The sequence below is a fragment of the Zootoca vivipara genome, chromosome 2 (genome assembly GCF_965207765.1).
Source record: "Zootoca vivipara chromosome 2, rZooViv2.hap1.1, whole genome shotgun sequence".
NCBI lineage: Eukaryota > Metazoa > Chordata > Lepidosauria > Squamata > Lacertidae > Zootoca > Zootoca vivipara.
In genome coordinates, this window is record NC_142584.1 from 22,396,173 (window position 1) to 22,416,921 (window position 20,749).

General features: G+C 44.1%; 1 protein-coding gene across 2 annotated transcripts; it reads left to right on the forward strand.

The window, feature by feature from the left end:
• Window positions 1-2,851: 2,851 nt before the first annotated feature.
• Window positions 2,852-12,619, forward strand: KCNJ2 (potassium inwardly rectifying channel subfamily J member 2). 2 transcript variants are annotated; one of them, XM_035104075.3, is made up of 2 exons: window positions 2,852-3,001; window positions 8,800-12,619. In XM_035104075.3, exon 2 carries the CDS (start codon window positions 9,026-9,028, stop codon window positions 10,301-10,303), a length of 1,278 nt encoding a protein of 425 aa, XP_034959966.1. In that variant the 5' UTR covers window positions 2,852-3,001; window positions 8,800-9,025; the 3' UTR covers window positions 10,304-12,619. The 2 variants fall into 2 exon arrangements, with proteins under 2 accessions (XP_034959966.1, XP_088517556.1); XM_088661430.1 differs by lacking the exon at window positions 2,852-3,001 and adding an exon at window positions 5,108-5,288.
• Window positions 12,620-20,749: the final 8,130 nt, after the last annotated feature.

Sequence of the window (20,749 nt, forward strand, 5' to 3'; positions counted from 1 at the left end):
TCATGTTATGAGCGGTTTGGGGTTACAAACGGATCTTCGGGATGGATTAAGTACGTAACCAGAGGTGCTACTGTTTACATTCCACCCAAGATGTATTCTTGATCTTCTATTGTGTGTACAGTGATACCTCATGTTGTGAACGGGATCCATTCCGGTGGCCCGTTCGCAACATGAAAGGGCCACAACATGAAGTGCCACATCTGTGGATGCAAAGCGCAATTTAGCACTTCTGCACATGCACACAGGTCAGGGATGCGCCGAACCTGGAAGTAATCCGTTCCGGGACTTCTGGGTTCGGTGTGTCCGTAACCTGAAAAGACGCAACCTGAAACAGATGTATCCTGAGGTACGACTGCACTGACCTTTAGACTTTCTTTCCTGAAGGCCTATTTCTTAAGTCCAAATCATTTAGAACCATAGAGTTGGAAGGTACCCTAAGCACCATCTAGTCCAGGCATCCCCAAACTGCAGCCCTCCAGATGTTTTGGCTTACAACTCCCATGATCCCTAGCTAACCAGTGGTCGGGGAAGATTGGAATTGTAGTCCAAAACATCTGGAGGGCCGAAGTTTGGGGATGCCCGATCTAGTCCAACTCCCTGCAATGCAGGAATATGTAGCTGTCCCATGAGGGAATCGAACCTGCAACCTTGGTGTTATCAGCACCAGACTCTAAGCAACTGAGCTATCCAGGCCCTCATTAGACCCTAAAAGAAACAATACTACACAGAATTAAAACAGCACCACATCTGTTTATAGCAACAAAATGCACAGATGAGAAGAAATGGCTATAGACACATTACATGAGAGGCACACATTGGCTTATGCACACAAAATAATTCTGTATGTTTCCAACTACAATTCTGCAAATTTCCCAGGAGGGGAGAAGAGAGAAATGAGTAGACATTTTCCCCATTTTCAGAAATACATACTGATAGAAACTCCATATTCAATTAAACATTTAGTGATATGATGACATGAGTAGGTGTGGAACTCTAAAATACCCTGCGTAAGATGATTCCACCTCTAGTTTGAAGATGGACATAGGATGATGGAGGCTATAAGGAACAGAATTTGTGCCTTTCATGCTCAGTGTCTTAGTACCTGATTGGAATAACTGTGGCCATGGATTTATTTATTTCTGGACAAATTAGCTGGTGACAGGGCCATTTCAGGTGGGTGGGAGGGAAAGAAAATAAACTTTGGTGCTTGAGATGAAGTCACTTTAATAACTTGATCGCACAGCTTGATTGTTTGAACGGTGTTTTGTGATATTTTAGGGACAATAGTTACACAACCACGATTTTAACTGTTACTAATTTGCTGCATTTACTTAACAGAAGCTCAGCTTTTCTTTGTCTCCATTCCTCCCAGGAATTCAGATTTTCACATACGTTCACTCCTCCACAAATACAAGACCCTCCTTGCTCTGTTAATGCCTCATTCACTCACTCTCTGCCTACATCACTTTGCTGCCATTTAGCCTCTCCCCCCTGAGCTCCCTTCAATTCCCCCCACCAACACTCCCAATTATCTCTCTCTGCAACCCACACAGCTTCCCCCACACCATCTTCTCCCAGGTTTTCGCTCCGGTTTCTCCATCCCCAACCCCCGCCCCCAGAATCCAACCTCAGGTGCAATTCTCTACCAGCCCCTCATGACTTCTCTTCGCCCCATAGACTTTGCTTTTAAAAGAGCAAATGAGCAGTCCTTGATTCTACTCCCACAGGGACCCTTCCTCCCCAACCATCCTCTTCCATCCCTTTTTTCCTGCGCTCTCCCCAGTCCACTTCCCAAGTGTTGCCTCCTTTTCTTTGGCGCCTGCTCTGCACCTTTTTAAAAGCACGAAATCCAGCAGGGTGCCATTCTCCCTATTCCTGCGATTGCTGGATTTCTGCTTAAACCTCTTGTGGGGGGGGGGGAAGGGAAAGAACCATGAACTTGCCTTTGATCCTTCACACAACCCGCCAACCCCTCACTAGACACACAGCTCTCTTCTCCAGAGCACCTGCTTTAATGCCTCTGTTCCTCTCCACGCCAACCAGCTCTGCCTCATATTTTGGCGTAAACCCACCTGCAAAAACCCCTCACGTCCAAGCTTGTAAAAAGGCAAGCAAGACCTGTGCGCTGCTCTTTAGGGTGAGCAAGTCTCTTACTTCCTGGCTCCTCCAGACGTCTCCCCCCCCAAAAAAGTGACTGAATGCACTTTCTTTCTTTCTCTTTCTTTCTCCCCCCTTTCCCCTCTCTCGGGCACCGCGCCCTCCTCCCGACCCTGCCGCACTTCCTCAGCGCGGAGAACCATAGAGTCAGACGGGAGCCCCAAAGGTCCTCTAGTCCAACCCCCTGCGATGCAGCAATCTCCACTGAAGCATCCATGGTAGAAGTCCCCTCTCGGCCTCTCCCACGTCCCGCCACGCGTCCATCTCCTCCGCCACCGGCCGCTCCACGGCTCCTCCTCCCGCAGGGCCAGAAATGCTCCGAGGGTGCAGCGGGGCCACCCCCCTCCCTACCAGCGAGCTACCCCTTTCCCACCCGCCCCGGGGCTGGGACGCGCATTACCCCCGGGGGTCGGTCATCATGCAACCCCTTTTCCCACCCACCCGCGTTTTAATTCCCTCCGAGCCGCAGCAGGACTCCGGAGCTGCTGGACGAGGAGCTCGGCGCCGCGGATGGAAGTCCCGGGGAGCAGCTCCGTCGCCTCCGCTCCCCTCTCTCCTACTGCCGGAGCGGAGCCACTGCCCCGGAGCCCCAGGCGCTCCCGGCCCCGCCCCCCGGCGCTCATTGGCCCGAGGAGGCCCCCGTGGGCGGAGACTGGCGAGCCGGTATTAAAAATCACATGGGCAGCGCTCAAAAGAGAGGCAGTAGCTTATTCCGTTGTATCACTTGCCAGCGGCAGGCTGGGGCTAGGGAGAGCTTGGGGATGGTTTTCCTTTTTTGCTCACCACTGGATCTAACACCCTTTTTAACCATATAATTTTTGCCTAGCTTAAAATTCACCGACAGGTAAGGAAGCCTTTCTCTCTCTCTCTCTTTTGACCTTCGGGGAGCGGGGTGGCGTGGAACCTCTCAATCGAGAGGAATATTGCGAACTGTTGCTCTTCTGAGTCATAATGTAACCCTATAGCCCCCACAGATCAATAGGCTTGAGGGTCTTCAAAGAAAGAAGTCAGAAATGGTTTGTTGCTTGCTTGCTTGCAATAGGGAGGTTTCCCCGGACGTCCAAAAATGGAAACATTTTATAAACTTGCTTTCAGCTACCAGGTTCAGTAGCTGCTGAAATTGTTGCAGGTAGATTTTATCTTGAATTGCTGGCGGTTCTTCTGTGCTCTTAACTTTCACTGCATCTAGTTGGCTTTGCAATGGACTGTTTTGGATGGAGTTTAGCAAAAAATAATAAATAAAAAAATAAAATGCTGCCAGCTCTACTGAGCTCTGGATTATTTTTGCTATTTCCTTTTTCTTTCTTTCTTTTTTTTGCCTCTGGTTTGCAACTAGGCTGTGACTCAGGAATAGTTCACAGCATCAAGACCTCTTAGGTCCTCCTGAAGCTCTGAAACATATTTCAAAACAGCCGAAAATACCACATGTCGACCTTTTCCCAAGATGCTCCGAAGCAACTTGTGGATTGTTTGTACCCAACCCCTCTTTAATATTTTTTTGGGGGGGAGGGGAGAGGGGGTATTATTCCATACCAAAAGCGGGCATCGAAAGAAAAGATCAGCATGTCTTACGTTTGGGCAGAGATTGCATCACTTTAGTTTGATTCATCAGGGTCGCCCCTCCCCCCCGGGGGGCAAAATATAAGAAATAAATAAAGAACAAATCATTTTGGCTCTGGGCTGTAGCCTGTTACAGACGTTGCCATCTGAAAATAGTTTGTGCTGTAGCAGGAATGTTTAGAGCTTGAAGCAGCTTCTGCAGCTGAAAAAACTATTGTGAGGAAAACCTCTTCCTTATCACCCTTCTCCCCCCTCCCAATATTTCCGCTTCCCATATTCTTTCATTCTCTCACTGTGCATAATTTCTGTATTCTGCCCCTTACCCTTTTTTTTGCACTCCTTTCTTTTTCCATCTTAAGCAGCTTGTCAACGACACCCCCCCTCTCTTGGTGATTGTTACTTTGTCATCATCTAGAAATATGTTGCCATCTTCTCAGATCAAAAGGCTCTCATCCTTCCCGCTTTCCCCTCACACACTTCCTTCTACAAACTTTCTTCTTGCTGTTGGCATTGTTTTTTTAAAAACCGCCCTCATTGCTTTGGTCCTCTGTCACAGTGAAGTATTGGAGGGGCAGCCCTGTGCACTGTTGTGCCTTAACAATAAAATTTTAAAAAATTAAAAATTAAACTGAGAATATTAATAGTCTGTCAGTAAGGGGAAGACAGACTAGACTCCTGAACCACTTGAAGGGGAGGGCATGGCTCTGATTATTGATTTGAGCTCTAGCTCACAGCCATTCTGTTTACTCAGGGCACAGGAAGGTAGTAGTTAGGTTCACTTAGCAACATGTGCCTTGAGCAGCCTCAGCAGAGGTGTGCAGAGACAACTGGGGAATAACTGCTGCTTGCTCATTAACTATTTCTCTCCCCCTGCTCGCTCAACCTTGTTAACATCTCTGAGCAGCCTGAGCGTGCTGCTTTTTTTTTCTTTTTAAGAATGCTTCTCACCTATTCCATCATTGCAATGTTCAAACAAACGTGAATGCGTTTAAATTCAGAAAGCTGCTTGTGCCCCAAAGCTTCCTCCCAGTTCCTAGACACAGTTTGCTCAGATTCAGAGCCCATTATTTGGGGTGGAAGTGGGGGGAAATTCATGCAACACATACATGCAGAACACATCTACAGAGGCAGTGGGGAGTAAACGTAATGCATTGCACTTATTTGTGGGCTATGTTCAGGTTGCACGAGGCTAGCTCAATATACATCAGTGTTTTGATAACCTTAGCAGTGGCACTGGAATTGAAGCTTCATTCTGAAAGATGCTGATCCCGATTCTATTTACGGTTTTGGAGGAGCCAGCTCTGTAGTTCTCCAGCATGTGGACTCGCAGTCAGCTTACTCCACCCCCACCCACCCCTTTCTTCAAGTAGAGTGTGGGAAGACTGCTGGTAGGCAAGAGAAGTAGCAACAGCTTGGAAGGGGAGAAAATCCTGCAGACTTTTACCCACCTCTCAGTACTGTGGACTTGTTGTATAGGAATAGAGCAGGTGTTGGTAACATGGGTTTGATAAATTGTCGCTGGGTGAAGGAAGTGCACCGTCAGAAATGATGCTGGACATTCTCTTTGGATAGTGAGTGGCGTCTTCATTTACGAAGGAAGGTGTGTGTGTGTGTGTGTGTGTGTGTGTGTGTGTTAGACAGCTGAAAGGGAGGGAGAGTTCAGAATTTTCTGAGACTTTGGCACTGCCCTTTTAATGGTGGGGCTACATGCTCATAAAGCATTTCACAGGGCCTGACCTCTGCCCTGTCCAAATTCTACACCTGTGCTGTAGGCCTGCTGCTGCTGTATCAGTTCTGTTGTCTCTGTGGCTCCCACAAAATCCATGTGTGTGTTAGATGCTTGCACAGTTCTTCTAAACACCCCCAGAACCTGATCCTGCTTGGATAAATAGCAGGGATTTTGCCATTCACTTTGTGGACATTCGATTTCTGCAGCTACTAATGTGCCATTGTCAACCTTGTTTGGAGATTCATTGTGAAGGTTAACCTGTCGCTCTGCCTGCTCCCTGTTTGTATCCTAGTTACAGTGGGAGCAGAAGTGGGCAATTTGTGTTGTGAAAAGAGAGGGTAGTTATCCTATAACGAAGGCTGTAATAAGTGCTCTGTGTGGCATGCCAAAGTTTTGTTGCATGATGTACTTCTAGTCTATAAACACTTGAAAGAGTTGTAACCCCAGGCTCTTTGTTTAAGAATCATTTTAACCAACCTGCACATAAGGGGTTTGCTTCCAGAGGCAGAGTGCCCATAGTGGTGAAACTCTATTAGCTAATAATACCATGCAAATGTACAACATATGGAACAATGACTATTACTGGTGGTGGAAATCTGCCAGTAATAGGTACTTGGTGCTATTTCTAGGGTTCTAATTTGAGCAGGCATTTCATAGGAAGCTGGTATTACGTTGGAGTGATGCTTGGAATTTGATCAAATGCCCAAAGGTCAAGGTAGTTTTCCAAAGTCTCATGTAGACCTTCTTTCAGTATCTCTCTCTCTCTCTCTCTCTCTCTCTCTCTCTCTCTCTCTCTCTCTCTCTCTCTCTCCCTCCCCTCCCCCTTAAACTGGCTTGTTTTCCTCCTTTAAATCTGAGGAAAAGATCAGCCCAAACAGTATGCCTACGAATGTAATTTGAACATGGGCATGGAGCATGATCACAATAATAGGATGTGGTTTCTGACATGGAATAATCTGCAGACCAATAAAGCTATCTTTCAGTTAACTGTTTTTGTTTGTGTATAAACAGAAATCTGGTTCTTTCTTAAATTGATAGTCTAGACTACGCTTATGCATAAACAGTAAAATAGTGCAAATTGAACACTGAAAGTAGTTTTGCCTAAGGGGTTAGATATTGGCGTAGCTATTGTTTAACTAAAAAACAAAGCATTAGTAGCTGGAAAAATTGAACTTTTGCCTTGCAAACAAATGATCAGATAGGTATAAATTAACTAGAAAACTAGTGCACATTTGAATAACCCTTGATTGTTGAAAGCTGCCAAAATACGTAGCACAATAATAAGTTTGACTAATTTTAAGAAGATGTCACCCATTATACACTGCATTCAGCACCCAGGGACAGACCTATCCTACACCCAGCCTAGACTTTCCATCTGTAATTATTATGGGAAGATCTGCTTTTGTTATCTGGGAAAGTACCTAACATATAAGGTTACCTTATGCAGGTGTGACCTGGAGAATTAGACAAAAGTTTATATAGCATCATCTGGAACCATGCTTTGAGAGTCACTTGACCTTTGAAAATTCTTCTACCGGTATATTTGAATTGCTATTCTAGACTTTTAAGTGTAGTGTTATTTGATGTTTGTTTGAGTTTGAATTTTTGCTGTGGGGTGACCTGTGGCTTTGACCCACTGAAGGTGCGCGTTGAATTTCGTATGATGCAAGGCAAGTGCTCCTCTTCATTTTAAGAGTAAAATGTCAACAAGACTACTGTTGTGTCACCTGCTGCATTTTAAATTGATCTTAGGAGGAGTCACTGAATATGCTTGATGTGGTTAAGACTTCATGGCTGCAGTCTTATGCACACGTGCCTTACAGCAAGCCTCTTTTCAAATAAGCAAGCAGCATTCTGGGTTAGATTTTTTTTATTTAAAAAAACCAAACAAACCCAGCAACAAACAAACACATAGGGACATAAGCCAGTCCTGACTATATGGCAGCTCCTTCACATTGCAAATTCAAGAAGTTCCAACCATGCTGTCCAGGCAGCCGAGCTGCAGAAATCTGGATGGCAGCAAAATGGATGGATGCAACAAAAGAGATCTAGACAAGGAAGCAGGCTTTGAAATGCATAGGCAATGTGAATGCAGGATCAGGGCCATTGTTTTACTCCTATATTAAATGCCCTTGGAACTTGTATACAAGTTGAATGCTAGACTGTATATTTTGGTTCAGGCCTCAACCTGTGCTTGCTTAATTTATTAGTTAAAACAAAACAAAACACAAGCACCATACTGATCCCCCACAATAAAGGTGAACCTGGATCTCACTCACAGTTCCATGAGGTTCGTTTCTGTATATTTGCTCTAGTACCAAAACACACATCTTGCAACGATCACTATGTCAATGTCCAGCATCAAGATACTTTAGATTCACTAGCAACATATGGCTTTGTGGACTGAATTCTGCGGGGAAAAGCGAAAGCAAAATTCAGTGCTTAGTTTCCAATCAACTTTCATTTAATAAGAGAAGGGATGTCAAATACTGCAAAAGGGTAAACTTGAATTGGATACAAATGCATTATAGAATTATCGAGTTGGAAGGGACCTCAAGGGTCAGATAGTTCCTGCAATGCAAGAATCTCAAAAACACGGTTTCCCATCCTATATTGAAACCATACCGGGCCCTGCTTAGCTTTGCAAATGTGCTAGCAGTTTTATTGCTGCACCACTATCTTATGTTAAAACTGGTATAAATCACATCAAGGATTCTCAGATCTAGGACTCTCAAAATGGTTGGCTTAAAACAAATCAACAAGATACCAAGCTATTGGCAATTCATACTGGTGGCAGTGTAATACCAGAGTTTAAAGTGAGTCCCCTTTATACCCTTAAGAAATGTTTTATGCAGCCAGAAACCAGAATTGGACAAGTGAGCCCCAATATCAAAATGCTGGACAGTTTAAGGAGTGTTACCTTGTTTCCTTATTTTTGCAGAGTGACTAAATGAGACATGCCCTGACCCTGGCAAAAATGTGTTTCTGGCCATTGTATACTGTGTTAGATTAAATTCACGATACCATCTTTGGCTGAAGTTGTCATCCTATATCGGCTGAATCTACTGGGATCGCTCAGTCGCTAGAGCATGAGCCTCATAATCTCAGGGTCATGGGTTCGAGCCTCACTTTGGGCAAAATATTCCTTCATTGCAGGGGATTGGACTAGGTGATGCTTTCTTAGTTGTGTGATTTCCCACGGCTATTCTGAGTTGCCACTGAACAAGATGGTGTGCCTCTGGAATGAACGAAGCTGGGAGCAGGATCCGTACAAGGTCACATGGGGGCAGTCAGAAAAATAGAAATGCAATCCCAACAGTTGCTGACACAACTTTCTCTCTCTTTTATTACAGGCCATGTCTCCTTGTGGCAGATGATTGGCTGCTAAGTTGGCTGCTAAGTTGGCCGCGACGATCGGAAGGCTCTTTGGCGCAGTCAAGGTCTGACGGAGGCCCCGGCTTCTCCCTTTTTTCCTCTGAGTGTGTTCCCCGAGAGCATTCAAAACTGTTTCTCCAAAGGGTTCTGCAGAAACTCAGACTGTTTTCTAAAGCAGAAGCACCACAGTCCACAGCGGAAGCGATGGGCAGCGTGCGAACCAACCGCTACAGCATTGTTTCCTCGGAAGAGGACGGCATGAAGCTGGCCACCATGGCTGTTGCCAATGGCTTTGGGAATGGCAAGAGCAAAGTACACACCAGGCAGCAGTGCAGGAGCCGGTTCGTCAAGAAAGATGGCCACTGCAACGTTCAGTTCATAAACGTGGGAGAAAAAGGACAGCGGTACCTAGCAGACATATTTACCACCTGCGTAGACATCCGCTGGAGGTGGATGTTGCTCATCTTCTGCCTGGCTTTCATCCTCTCCTGGTTGTTTTTTGGTTGTGTGTTTTGGTTGATTGCCTTATTGCACGGGGACCTCGATAAAAAGGAAGGACTCTGTGTCTCTGAAGTTCGCAGCTTCACTGCGGCCTTCCTTTTCTCCATCGAAACGCAGACGACGATTGGCTACGGCTTTAGGTGCGTCACAGACGAGTGCCCCATCGCAGTCTTTATGGTGGTTTTCCAGTCGATAGTCGGCTGCATCATTGATGCCTTCATCATTGGTGCTGTGATGGCTAAGATGGCCAAACCGAAGAAGAGGAATGAAACTCTCATCTTCAGCGACAATGCGGTGATAGCTATGCGGGATGGAAAGCTGTGCTTGATGTGGCGGGTTGGGAATCTACGCAAAAGCCACTTGGTGGAAGCTCATGTGAGAGCCCAGCTCCTCAAGTCCCGAATCACCACTGAAGGAGAATACATCCCGCTAGACCAAATTGACATCAACGTTGGGTTTGACAGCGGGATAGACCGCATATTTTTGGTGTCGCCTATTACAATTGTCCACGAAATAGATGAAGAGAGCCCATTGTATGACTTGAGTAAGCAAGATTTGGACAACACAGACTTTGAAATTGTAGTAATATTAGAAGGCATGGTGGAAGCTACTGCCATGACTACCCAGTGCCGTAGCTCCTATCTGGCAAACGAAATCCTCTGGGGCCACCGTTATGAGCCTGTACTGTTTGAAGAGAAGAACTACTACAAAGTGGATTATTCTAGGTTCCACAAAACGTACGAAGTGCCGAACACACCCCTCTGTAGTGCCAGAGACTTAGCGGAAAAGAAATACATCCTCTCGAACGCAAACTCATTTTGCTACGAGAACGAAGTGGCCCTCACGGGCAAAGAGGAAGAAGATAGTGACAATGGAGTGCCTGAGAGCACAAGTACGGACACACAGCCAGACATGGAGCACCACAGCCAAGCTGGTGTCCCCCTAGAGCCTAGGCCTTTAAGGCGGGAATCTGAAATATGACTGATGGAAATGTTTTCCGCTCTGGTTAAAGTATATCTGTCAGTAACGGGCAGGCTACATGCAGGAGTGGCCGCAAACAGTTTTTCAGATGACGGTACTGTCGAACAGAGATAGGCATGCAGGCCAAAAGGTCCTCCTAGGCTGGTTTTTTAAAACGCTGTCTTCATGGGAGGTACAGCAAAAGCGTGAATTGGAACATGAAGCACTATGTCTGTGCGTGACTAGAAAGCACATATATGTTGTAGAATAAATTATGTATATATATTTTTTACAAAACTTGAACTTGCAGGCAAGCTTTGGTTGAGTTGTATTGTTTGTCGTCTATTTTTCTCTCTCTGTCTCCCAAAATGCTTCTCTCTTGGGAACAAGAATGTTTTTAATGGCATAACAAAGGCAAGAGACTGCCTTACTATTTTTTTTTTTAAAATGTTGCTGCTAACTACACGAACACAAATTGTAATTATTTTTTGTCGCAGTGTAGTATTTGTTTTTTCTTTGATAGATCCTTTTTTAAAAAAAACAAAAAACAAAAACGCAAAACAAAAACAGGAAAGGGGGAAGGAAATTCTCAGTGTTGAACTTGTTAGTTTCAAAGCTCTCTGACTGGTGATGCTGGGGAATCTGAACTTTTGATGAGGCCAGTAGATTGGTGGCTAGAATCAATTTCTCTTCGTACTATCCAGTTACATAAGGAGTATTATGTAACACAATGCCATGCAGTAGCCTACAGCAAGATATATATATTTTTAATTTGTGTTTGGGAATGGAATGGGAGTCAACCCCCCACCCCCACCCCCCAATCCAAAATGTGTTTTATTTCAAAGCTACCTAAGTGAATACCAAAGAGAAAAAATGCACACATTTGCACAGTTTTTTACTTAAACAGAGCAGGTTGCTTTCACACCATCTCCCCCCCCCCAAGGTCCTTATGCATGTAGTATTTTTTTTTAATGCACCTTATTCTAAAATAAAAGACTCCCCTTTTTTGCCCCACCCTTTTCTGGGCAAATAAACTTCTGATCTTAAAAGAGGAGGAGGAGACGAAACCCACTGAGTGAAAGGGAGCAAACATATGTTATTTCCTGTTTGCAAAACAGCAAGACTGTGGCAGAAAGTCAGCTAAGAAAGTCACGCATTCCAGACCAGTTTTTAGAACACAGAACCCTGTTAGAAGTGGAGCAGCATTTTGCAGGGACTACAATCCTAGAGGCAGCTGGGAAAAAGCGCCTATTGAACTCAATATGTCTTACTTCTGAGTGGACATGTATAGGATTGTATTGTGAGCCATCAAACGGAACCAAGGCCATAGTTACGGTCCATTTGACGTTTAATCCAGCTTTGCTACACGTTGGCAAAACCATCATTTCAGCCATAGAGATAAACTTGAGCATATGTAATAGGCTGCCATGCATAAATCAACTGGCTGCTCCCAGGAGAGAGGAATAATCTGATGCAAGGAGATCAATGATTTTGTTTTCGATGGGACAGCTTGCCAGGGTGACGGGGGCGGGGCGGGGAAGTATGCTTAAAAAATTCTAGATTGTTGTTTATCGGGGGGGGGGGGCAGGGGGGCAGGTGAGTTTGAAGGGAACAATACTGTAAAAGAGTTCCCTCTTTTTGTTTTCCGACGACTTGATAAAGCCACAATGGGATGATCGGCAGACATAGCAATATATCTCCACCGAAATCTTTAAACAGCTATTGCGACCGACTGCTGAACCGTGGCTTTAATGGCATTTTGGGGCCCCTTGCCAAGAATGCTTTAAAAATTCTCCCTGCCTCGTAAGATCAAGTGTACCGTTTCAGCGGCACCCATAGGTTATAGACGTAAGAGTCCTCCCAGCAGGTGGAAGGGGAAGATGGTAACCGAGGGAATGAACCTTAAACTCTTTTACAGTATTGGATCTCCCTGTATGCCATTAAAAAATAGCTTGTTCTGGGTCTAATGCTGTTCCTAATAAATACCTGCAAAAGCTTTCCAGGCCACAGTTGCCCTGTCAGGAGGAGACAAATTCAGTAATGTGGTATTTCCCAGTTAGAATGAACTTTGCAGAGTTGGTGGGTTCTAAACTGCAGAAATTGGAGATGGCGTTATATACCATAGTCAGGTTTGTTTGTTTTTCCTCTGAAGTCAGATATTGTTTATGTACCATGTACTGAGGCTAATTCTGAAGAGTGAAAAAAGGAGGGGGGGGGTTTAAAGAACTAAATATGCATGACAACCTGACTGGAGTCTCCGGGTCAGGGAAACAATGAAAGCAATTGAACATGACTCGTGCTGCTATTGTGATATATTTTGCAAAGGAAAATAAAGAGCAAACCAAAGAGTATTTAGTGACATGTCAAACAAAGAAGGGAGGAAACTATTCAAAAATGCACAAAGTTCCCACTTGCAAGACTTGAGACATTAAAGGGAAAGGTGGGTTGAGAAAGTGTTGAATATATTTGTTTTAAAAACAAATACACAGAGAAAGGGATTTTGGGTTTTTTTCTTTAAAATAAAATAAAAATAGATCTAATATTTCTTTTCTTCTCCTGGTGCAGAGTTGAATTTTCTTTCCCCAAGAAGCAGGGTTTTGTTTTTTTAATGAAAATGTACATTTTTTTAAAAAAATAAAGTTTATCAAGTATTTTCATATTTAAAGCCAAATGTAAATAGAGAAGTCCATTGAAAAAGAAAACGATAGGAGAAAAGGCCAAGATGGCATCAGTTAGAACCTATGATGCTACAGGTTAGCATGGTTTTTAGCAAATAATTGCAAGCCTTATGGGATTTCTAATGCTATGAGGGGTTTTTTTTTTGTTATTTATTTAGGCATGGATGTTTAACTTGATTGTGTTTGTCCTTGCTATTGGCTTTTTTTCTTTTCTTTTTACTTGCATTCAGATTGCTACAGACTTGATGAGAGTGGTTAATCTATTGCAGTCTTTGTTGGGGATATGTTTCTCTTCCTCAAATAACCCTTTGTCTTTACCTGTTTGCTTCTGCATGTGAAAAACAACGAAGCTTTCCTTTATGTATATATCATGGTACCTACTGGCCCTTAATTGTCCTCATAATGTTTTTTTTAAAAACAAACAAACAAACAAGCTCAACATGCCTTGGGAGGCTCAGCCTAGGTTCCATGACCATTGTGAAGCTAAGGAAAGGTTATTTTTAAGCAGCTGATCACAAGGGACAATTGTGCAAAGTGTTGAGCAAGTATAGATTTGTGGTGCAATCGCTTGCCACTTACATGGATGGGAAATTTCCCCACTGACCTTACTGGAATGTAGACTGCATGCAGACCTGAGTGCTCTCAAGCCACAAATACGAGCTTTGAGACAAGAAGTACGGTAATTTTCCTCTTCCCTAGAAATACTTGAATGGGGGTGGGGGTGGGGTGGGGCGGGGGCTTCTCTTGTATGTAACTAACAGTGCAATCCTGGGCAGGTCTACTACTCAGAAGTAAGTTCCATTGCTTCAATGGGGACTTACTCCTAAGGAAGTGGGCATACGATACCGGGGTGCAGCCTTATTATCTCGCTCGTGCAACAAAGGCTATGGGTTGCTGTTGTTTCTCAACCAAGACCTGGTGTGCAAGGTTTTAAAATGAATAAAAATGTGTGTATTCTTTGGGTACATGGTTCATTCACAGTCGACCCCCCCCCCCTTTTCATAGCTATTTATTCTATTGCACGTGCATTTGGCAAAGACAAAGGGTTCTGAATCTGATATTTTTGCTCTCTTATTTTTGTTCTCCTTTTATTTGTTGGGGTGGGGTTACAAAGTAAAAACCGATAAGTACTGTAATGTCTTCTTTTTTAAAAAAAAACAACGACAAAAACCTGGCTGCTGTTGTTGATCATTTTTAAGATAGGAGAGTGCTGCGCAGTTGCCACCCCACAGGCAACTGGAGAGACCTCTCTCTTCTCCATAAATGGATTTTCTGTCCTGCAGCTGTTTGTAAGGTGAACAAAACCAACAGGCATTTGACAATCGTTCTCCTTTACTTATTTTCCTGTTTGCAGCCTTTTGTATCAAAGTCTTCCTAATGTACTGCACAAATCATGGACTGTACAAAGTTTTTATATATATATATTATGTCTTATTTTATTATTTCTAAAAAAATAAAAAATAAAAGTATTCTTGCATATTTGTCGCTGAATCTCTTTACAAGCAGTAACACAGCAGCTTGATTGCATAAGCATGCTCTGCCCGTCTGAGTGCAATGTGCAGCTAGCTACCCTCTTTTGGGATGTGTCCCAATCGCTGTAGCAGATTCTCAGCCTGTATGAGATTATGCATTCTAAGCCTATACGTGGGATAATGATCAGGCCCCATCTCATTTATGACAACAAGAACAGTGGGAATCTTGATCACACCATTTGGGGCAGGGGGTATCTTGTGCCACAAAATTAATTTGCTCTTTATTTCTCTAGTAAGAGTCACTGTCAGGCCTTCACAAGAGAGAGAGAGAGAGAGAGAGAGAGAGAGAGAGAGAGAGAGAGTGTACAGTGGTACCTCTGGTTACGAACTTAATTCATTCCGGAGGTCCGTTCTTAACCTGAAACTGTTTTTAAACTGAGGTACCACTTTAGCTAATGGGGCCTTCTGCTGCCACCGCGCCACCGCGCAATTTCTGTTCTCATCCTGGGGCAAAGTTCTTAACCCGAGGTACTACTTCCGGGTTAGCGGAGTCTGTAACCCGAAGTGTTTGGAACCTGAGATAACACACACACACACACACACACACACACACACACACACGATAAAACTGTGTGGTCTTAGTGTCATCTTTTTTTAAATGGACTCATTTACAGTTGAAGCTTCGCTGTGTTTGTGAACAAAAACCTTATTCAGCTTTGCATATTAAATGTTCAGAAGCCTGATTGAAACCTGATGGGTGGTATTCAATTTTTGCCATATGCTGAGTAGGGCCATTGAAACTGATAGGCTCAAATTAATCCCACTGATTTCAGTGGGTCTACTACTCTGGGTTTCCCTTAGCTGAACACCAACCTATCTGCCTCTTCCTCTCCATTGCAGGGGAACATTTTATATAGATAACATTTCCAAGTTGCAACCCTTCCCTCTGCTGATGCTACACTAATGAAACATTATGCCCTCTCCTATTGGCTGCTACCATGAGCTGCAATTCCTCTTCACATCAGATAAGATGCTGCCTCTTCTTCTAACATGATGCTCTTTCAATCTGAAAATGCCACAATTGGGAGATCATAGAATTGTAGAGTTGGCAGGGACCCTAAGAATCATCTAGTCCAACCTCCTGCAATGTGGGAATATTCCGCTATCCCATGCTGCAGAGGTTTTCAACCTTTCTGAGTCCATGGCTCTCTTGACCAACTACATTCTTTTTGTGGCACCCCTGTGGGGCTCAGGAGCCCAGTTACGTCACCCCTTGCCTGCGGAGCTGGCAGCCTCTCACCCTTTCTCGAACACCCTCCCTTGTGGAGTGTTCCCTCAGCCTCTTCTCTCTCCTTGGGGGTCTTCTGGGCAGCTGCTGCAACCACCCCTGGTCTCTTAGCTGCCCCAAAGAGAAGTGCCTCCTCAGGGGCCTGGGACTTGTCCTGTCCATTCCCAACAGCAAGGGCCGGCTGGGCTCCCTCACCCACTTGCTTGCTTACTCCAAGGCCGCTTCAGCTCCTGACAACCAGCGTCCCCTGACCAGTCCCAGAGGCACCATTCACCTGGGGAACTTGCAGCTAGGCTGCTGCAACAAACAGCTGTGCAAGCCTTTGGGAGGCAGATACATGAGAGGGCATCAGAGGAGGGACAGAGGCCAGCATTGCCCATGGCACCTCTGACCATCATTCAAGGCACCCCAGGGTGCCACGGCACACTGCTCGAAAACCACTCCCATACAAGGATCAAACCAGCAAGCTTGGCATTATCAACTCCATGCCCCAACCAACTGATGATTCCAGGGCATAGGGCAGTTACCTGTAGGAGCTGTTCACATGCAACCCTCTTCAATTATCACCCGCCCATCCATGGTTTCAATATCTGATAACCCAGCAGCCCCACTTCCATACAAATTTCAGAGAGGAAATTGACCATTTGGAGTTCTTGGTGAACGAAGGTGCTTGGTATACTACTAGCATGAGTATAAGCAAATTCAGTATTTATTAATGCCCGGTGGCATTTTGGTTCCAAGATCTCTCCTAGTACTGATCTAGTGTGGCATAGAAACTATGTGCCTGCGGTTCAGGTCTTTCCTCTGCCGCAAAGGAAGCCTAAGGCAATTCTCCCTCCATCTCCCAGTCTCGGCCGCAAAGTGAATTATGATAGTAAGAGTGATCTTATAGGGCTGGGTTCCATAGGGCATTGTCTGACCTACTATTATTAGATGCAGACAACCATAGCACTATCAGTAGTGGAGGCTGTTGCCCGTGGAACTAGCTGGAGCCAATGATAGCCAGAGCCAAGTAATTCTAGTTTTGTCCCCATCCTTCTCCGTGCTGAGTTCTACAAGGGCAATGCTGAGACGCAATGCTGAGACTAAGAAGGAGGAAATTGACAGCCCATGAGACCTCCTGGGCTGGTTGTAAGAAAAATGGCAGACAGTTGGGGCAGACCGCTAATGGCAGACTGTGGTTGCTGCCTCATTTGCCCTAACAGATCTGCTTCCATTGACTTCCAGAGGATGGGGAAATGCTATTTTACAAGCACAGTAGCAGATGGCATGGTAGAGTGGCAGCCCACACCCAACCTGAGAGCTGAGTTGCTGTTGCTTACCAGGGAGGAGATGGGGAGGGAGATGGTATCGAGGTTGGCGTGATGGCAGACCTTCCGGCAAGCGTGCCAGATTGCCTCTGCCATTGTGTCTGCACTATGCTAACCTTCCTGCTGCCTTGCCCCTCTCCATAAGCAACAGCAATTCAGGTCTCAGGAGGTCAGACGAGCACTTGTGATCCTCCACTCTGTCTGCTACTGTTTACAAATACACTCTTAAAGATCTATACTATTGTCTTTTCTGGTGCTGCGAGGTCCTTATTAAGGAGATGCGCAACTGATTCCCTCGCCACCCGATACACGCATTCTAAGGAAAGGCTCTCAGGCATATTTCATGAAGTCAAATTTGCATGCAAAAACTCAACTTTGATATTCCACCAATTATTGATGTTGAGGGGGTGGGGGAATGGAGGTGTCAAAGTATAATTAGCAAGCTAATGCTTAACCATATTGCTTCTAGCATCAATCTGACTTAAGATTCAGTTGTCGAATGCTATCCCTTAGCAGGATAAACTGAACGGGAAAAGCCCAGAGCTCAGACCTTCGCAAGGAATTTCAGATCTTAAATTCACGTGGTATTTTGCTTCATTATCCATGCATTAATCAGGTAAACAACTCAAATATACTACATTTCCCCAAAGACTAATCCCAAACGTTTTGGTATATATATATTTTTTAAAAGCTATAAAATAGAATAATGCATTGCAGCTATGAATCAGACTTAATAGGGAGTCAGTTGCAAAAACCAAAACCACAAAATGAAACACTTTGGTGAATAAATGCTTTTACTACTCTGCTCTATCATGAACATATTATCACAACATCCCTTCTTTTGCAGAGGAGTTTTTCCTGTGGGAGAAAATCTCTAGTGGCTGTAATTTATCTCCATGCCAAATAAAAGTGCTTACCTCATTGGTAGTCCTGCATTAACTGAAGTGGCTTATGTTTGCCCTACATAGTCTTTATTTATTCTTTATATTTATTAGCTGGCTCATAAACTTATTTCTCTGGATGATGCCCACAGAGATATTTGTTACCCCCAGGGCAGATGCATATTTATATATTGCGTCCAAACCAGGTATCAAATGCACCAAGAGCAATCTCTTACATCAATAAAATAACCCACAAAAAGTTATAATGCATAAGAGGTTGGATGCACATAGCACCCTCAGAATAGGCCCTTGAAACCCAGAAATGTAATAATATGCAGCACACATCTTTCCTTCTCGATTTAGTTCTCTGCAGTATGTTTCTACAATGCATATGTGGCATCGGAATCTTTGGAGACCAACAAACCATGAACCATGGTTTGGACATAAAAACAAGACAGGCTATCGCTTGTTCCTTTCTCAGAGTGGCAGGAATAGAGGAGGAACAGACTGGTTACTTTTGAGCACTATGCAACTTGCATGCTGCTCAATTCAATTTAAACCATATTTTATGTTAACCGTGGTTTGATGTGATGTATGAACCAGCTCCCCAACCCTTGATGCGCATGTATGGCTCGAGTGGCTGCAGTGCAGCACATATATGGGTAGACAGAACAAAGACTAGACCTCAGTTGTTTTTGTTTTGATTGGTCAGCGTAAGAATGCAGGAATGCGGATCATAAAGTAGCAATTATTCATATCGCAGTGACTGATCAACGAAAAGTTAAGTCGGTTTGTTCAGGAAGGAAGTAAACTTTTCCCAGCTTTTTGATGTGCAAGCAATATAACTTGAATCGGACATATACATAAATATCGGACATATACATAAATACATATGCTGTGTATTTCAACGCATAGGAGAAACCTATTGAAAAAGGAATCCACAACTTAGCCCCCATTCCTGTTCTATGTGGCTTGCACAGTCTCTAGGTGATAGTCCTTCTCTAAGACACTTTGTAAAATGACAGCATCTCTAAACTGCATTTTCCCCATTAGTAAAAGGGGAAAGAATGCTGTAATGAAGTCATGCTTCCAGGGAACTCCACTGGTATTACGGGAGCTATTCATGTCCCAGCCAGCTGTGCCTTCTCGGGGGAGATTTGAGATGAAGTGAGCTGTGGTGAGCTCTTTCATGCATCTGTGGGCACTTAGCCATAGCAGCTAGGTTTGCAAACACCATGTCTCCTTTATTCCCTGTTCTGAGCTCATGTGGGCATCATCATTCTTTTATTATATCAGACCCCTCCAAGTGTCCCTATTTTCCAGGGACTACCTGATTTGGAGAAGCTGTCGCGGTTTCTGATTTGATCCAGGAATGTCCCAAGTTTCCTTAGGATGACTCTATTTTCATTGGAGAAATGTTGGAGGGTATGGAGTTACCTGACTCCCCCCCCCCCCCGAGCCATCTGAAGGCCATCTTGTACAGTCGTACCTTGGAAGTCGAACGGAATCCATTCCGGAAGTCTGTTGGACTTCCAAAATTTTCAGAAACCAAAGCACGGCTTCTGATTGGCTGCAGGAAGCTCCTGCAGCCAATCGGAAGCTGCAGAAGCCCTGTCGGACATTCGGCTTCCAAAAATAATTTGCAAACTGGAACAGTCACTTCCAGGTTTGCGGCATTCGGGAGCCAAAACGTTCGAGAACTAAGCTGTTCGAAAACTCAGGTATAGGGAAGGTTTTTTTTAAAAAAAGTTTAATGTTTTATTATGTTTTTATATATGTTGGAAGCGACTCAGAGTGGTTGGGCCAAACCAGCAAAATGTGTGCGTATAAATAGTAAAATTATCACTATGGAGTGGGATGTCCCTATTTTCATCGGAGAAATGCTGGAGGGTATGTTATATAATGTAAGCCTACAAGTGTTATCCAAAGAGAAGTTAGAGATTCATAAAGTTGATAAATGCAATGCACAACATTTCTCTGATCTTTCAGTGCACAATCTTATAATTTGTGAAAGGAAGTAAGAAAAAAATGAAATTATAGACCTTTCACAGCATGCGGTTCAAAGAAAAAAGTAATGTTTGCAGAAGTGTATGCCATAAGGGTTAAGAAAAATTAAGTCCAGCTATTGCAGGTATGAGTGTACTCTGCTTTTGTCAATGGTTGTACCAGCTGAAGGGGCAAAACCTTGTTTGCTACCTGCCTTTTCAATGGGGCTTTTGCCAGAAAGGTTCTTGGTCTGTTGTCTTCCATATATTTCTCCACCTTGTTTTACTCATGGTATTAAGAGTTTTCAGAGATCAAGGAGTCCTTGGCACCATTTCTGGTTCTTCAGTTACATCATTCATCAGCCAAGGTATTGAGTATCACATTTTAAGATTGTTGTGCCAAGTGCCAGAACTATAGAAAATGTTAAGAATAGCATCTCCAAGCAAGGATTTGCTTTCTTGCTAGCTGTTTTCCGAGATACAACCCCAATGGGGATTTTTTAACACAAAGGTTAATGTAATTAGGAGCACATGACATCTTTAAACGTCCAATTCGAATCATATTTATTGTTAACTGCTCCCTCACAGCAGTCAAGGCTGCCGCCACCGTTGCGCAGGACAACACCGGCTGACATTCATCCCAAAAGTTGATGGCAGTTGCACTGATGGGGGAAAAAGGGATATTCCAGGATCAAATCAGAAGCCAGGATGGCTTTCATAATTCCAGGACTGTCCCTGGGAATTTGGGATACTTGGAGACTATAAAACGATAAAATATTCTTTTTCCTGCACGATAATTTGATGGTTTGCAATTGATTGCATATGCTACCATAATTATAACAGAATGCACTGA

Coding starts and splice junctions, on each gene's coding strand:
- KCNJ2 (XM_035104075.3), top strand. CDS start 9,026: ATGGGCAGCGTGCGAACCAACCGCTACAGCATTGTTTCCTCGGAAGAG.